Source organism: Dermacentor variabilis, chromosome 8, assembly GCF_050947875.1.
Source record: "Dermacentor variabilis isolate Ectoservices chromosome 8, ASM5094787v1, whole genome shotgun sequence".
Taxonomy (NCBI): domain Eukaryota; kingdom Metazoa; phylum Arthropoda; class Arachnida; order Ixodida; family Ixodidae; genus Dermacentor; species Dermacentor variabilis.
The window spans coordinates 68,833,230-68,834,772 of NC_134575.1; the positions used below are offsets into that span (position 1 = coordinate 68,833,230).

At 51.9% G+C, this 1,543-nt stretch overlaps 1 protein-coding gene across 1 annotated transcript; it reads right to left on the reverse strand.

Annotated features, from left to right (window-relative positions):
* Positions 1–580: 580 nt before the first annotated feature.
* LOC142591433 (uncharacterized) lies at positions 581–1,147 on the reverse strand. Its single transcript, XM_075703760.1, has one exon. It carries the CDS (start codon positions 1,145–1,147, stop codon positions 581–583), a length of 567 nt encoding a protein of 188 aa, XP_075559875.1.
* Positions 1,148–1,543: the final 396 nt, after the last annotated feature.

A 1,543-nucleotide genomic window follows, 5' to 3' on the forward strand; every position in this document is an offset into this window, starting at 1 on the left:
CTGATCTTTTTCCTCTGGTCGAATGTTAGCCCATGGCTGTTACACACAATCTCCCGAGGCGTGACGCCAATTAATTGCAGGATCCATCTGCCCGCAGGTGTGCCAGGCAGCCTGCTGATCTGCGCCCGTTCCTGTGGCTCCCCAGTGTCGCTCAGCATGTTGTACTGGCCTAATGCGTGCAGTTCCTTCGTGCTCGTGTGCATGGGTAGACCCATGGCTCTCTTGGCCACCTTACACAGGAGGGTTTGGAGTTTGTCTCACTCCAATTTGGGTGAATTGTGCATGGCCGCGATGTAGAGGAAGGGACTGATTGCGAAGGCTTGTGCCAGTCTAAGCAGGTTGCCCTCCTTGAGGCCGTGATGCCGTTGGCCACTCGTCGCAGTAGGTGCGAGGCGTTTTCGGCCTTCGTGGTTAGCTTAGTGACCGCGATGGTGCTCGAGCAATTCACCTCTATTGTCATGTCCAACATCCTGCTCTGACCGACCACTGGAATTGTGTTGACTTCAGCGGTGTACAGACGGACGCATGGGTTAGCGCCTCTGTCCCATTCCTTCCGTTTGGTTCCTCGTCTCTTCGGTCTCTAAAGCAGCGGCTCAGACTTCTTCGTTAAGCCGCGCAGGCCTGTTGGTTTGAGGTGCTCCTCAGTGGTGCGGACCGCATTTTGTAAAGTGTGCTCGATTTGTCCTTTGCTCCCCTTTGCCACCAACATGGTTACGTCATCTGCATAGGTGGAATGTTGGAGGTTCTCGATTCGAGTCAGTTGCCTGGACAGTCCTATAATGGTCAGGTTGAAGAGGGTAGCGGATGTCACCGAGCCCTGCGGGGTACCCCTGTCGCCCAGTACGAATGCCTCCGACTGCAAGGAGCCGACTCGAAGCGAGGCTTGCCTTCCCCTCAGGAAGTCACGGATGTAGTCATGGAGAAGTTGACCAAGATAGAGTGTTGAGATTTGTTGTAGAATGAAGGAGGGCCGTATGTTATGAAATGCCTTATCTATTTCTAGGCCTAGGATGGCCTCAACGCCTCTTGTTGTGCTATATAGTAGCTGGGTTTTCACCAGCTTCATAGCGTCTTGCGTCGCCAGCCCCTGACCAAAGCCAATCATGTTGTCAGGATATATCTCCTTGTCTTCCAGGTAAGGCTTCATACTGTTAAGCACCACACGCTCCGCTTACGCACGATGTAAGCGAGATTGGACTGAGATTGTCCCGGCTGAGGGCTTTGCCTGGTTTCAATATTAGGACTGTTTTGGGCTGTCTTCCATTCTATGGGAACTTTGCCAGAACGCCACGTCTCATTACCTGCGAGGTTATGAACCGGCCGCGATCAAGCGACTATGAATATGTTCAGAGACACTGAACAATTTCGAAAAGGTTGGTATCTGAAGCAGACAACCACACTGAACAGCGCTCAAACACGAACAGCAGGATTACTTTATTTTCAGTCTTAATGCTGGCTGCACAGAAATCCTACTTCAGCGCTCTTTCCCGTCGTAGCTAGAAAGCTTAACTAGTTCAGAATTCCAACGGAGAAACCACAGCGA

Coding starts and splice junctions, on each gene's coding strand:
- LOC142591433 (XM_075703760.1), bottom strand. CDS start 1,147: ATGAAGCCTTACCTGGAAGACAAGGAGATATATCCTGACAACATGATT.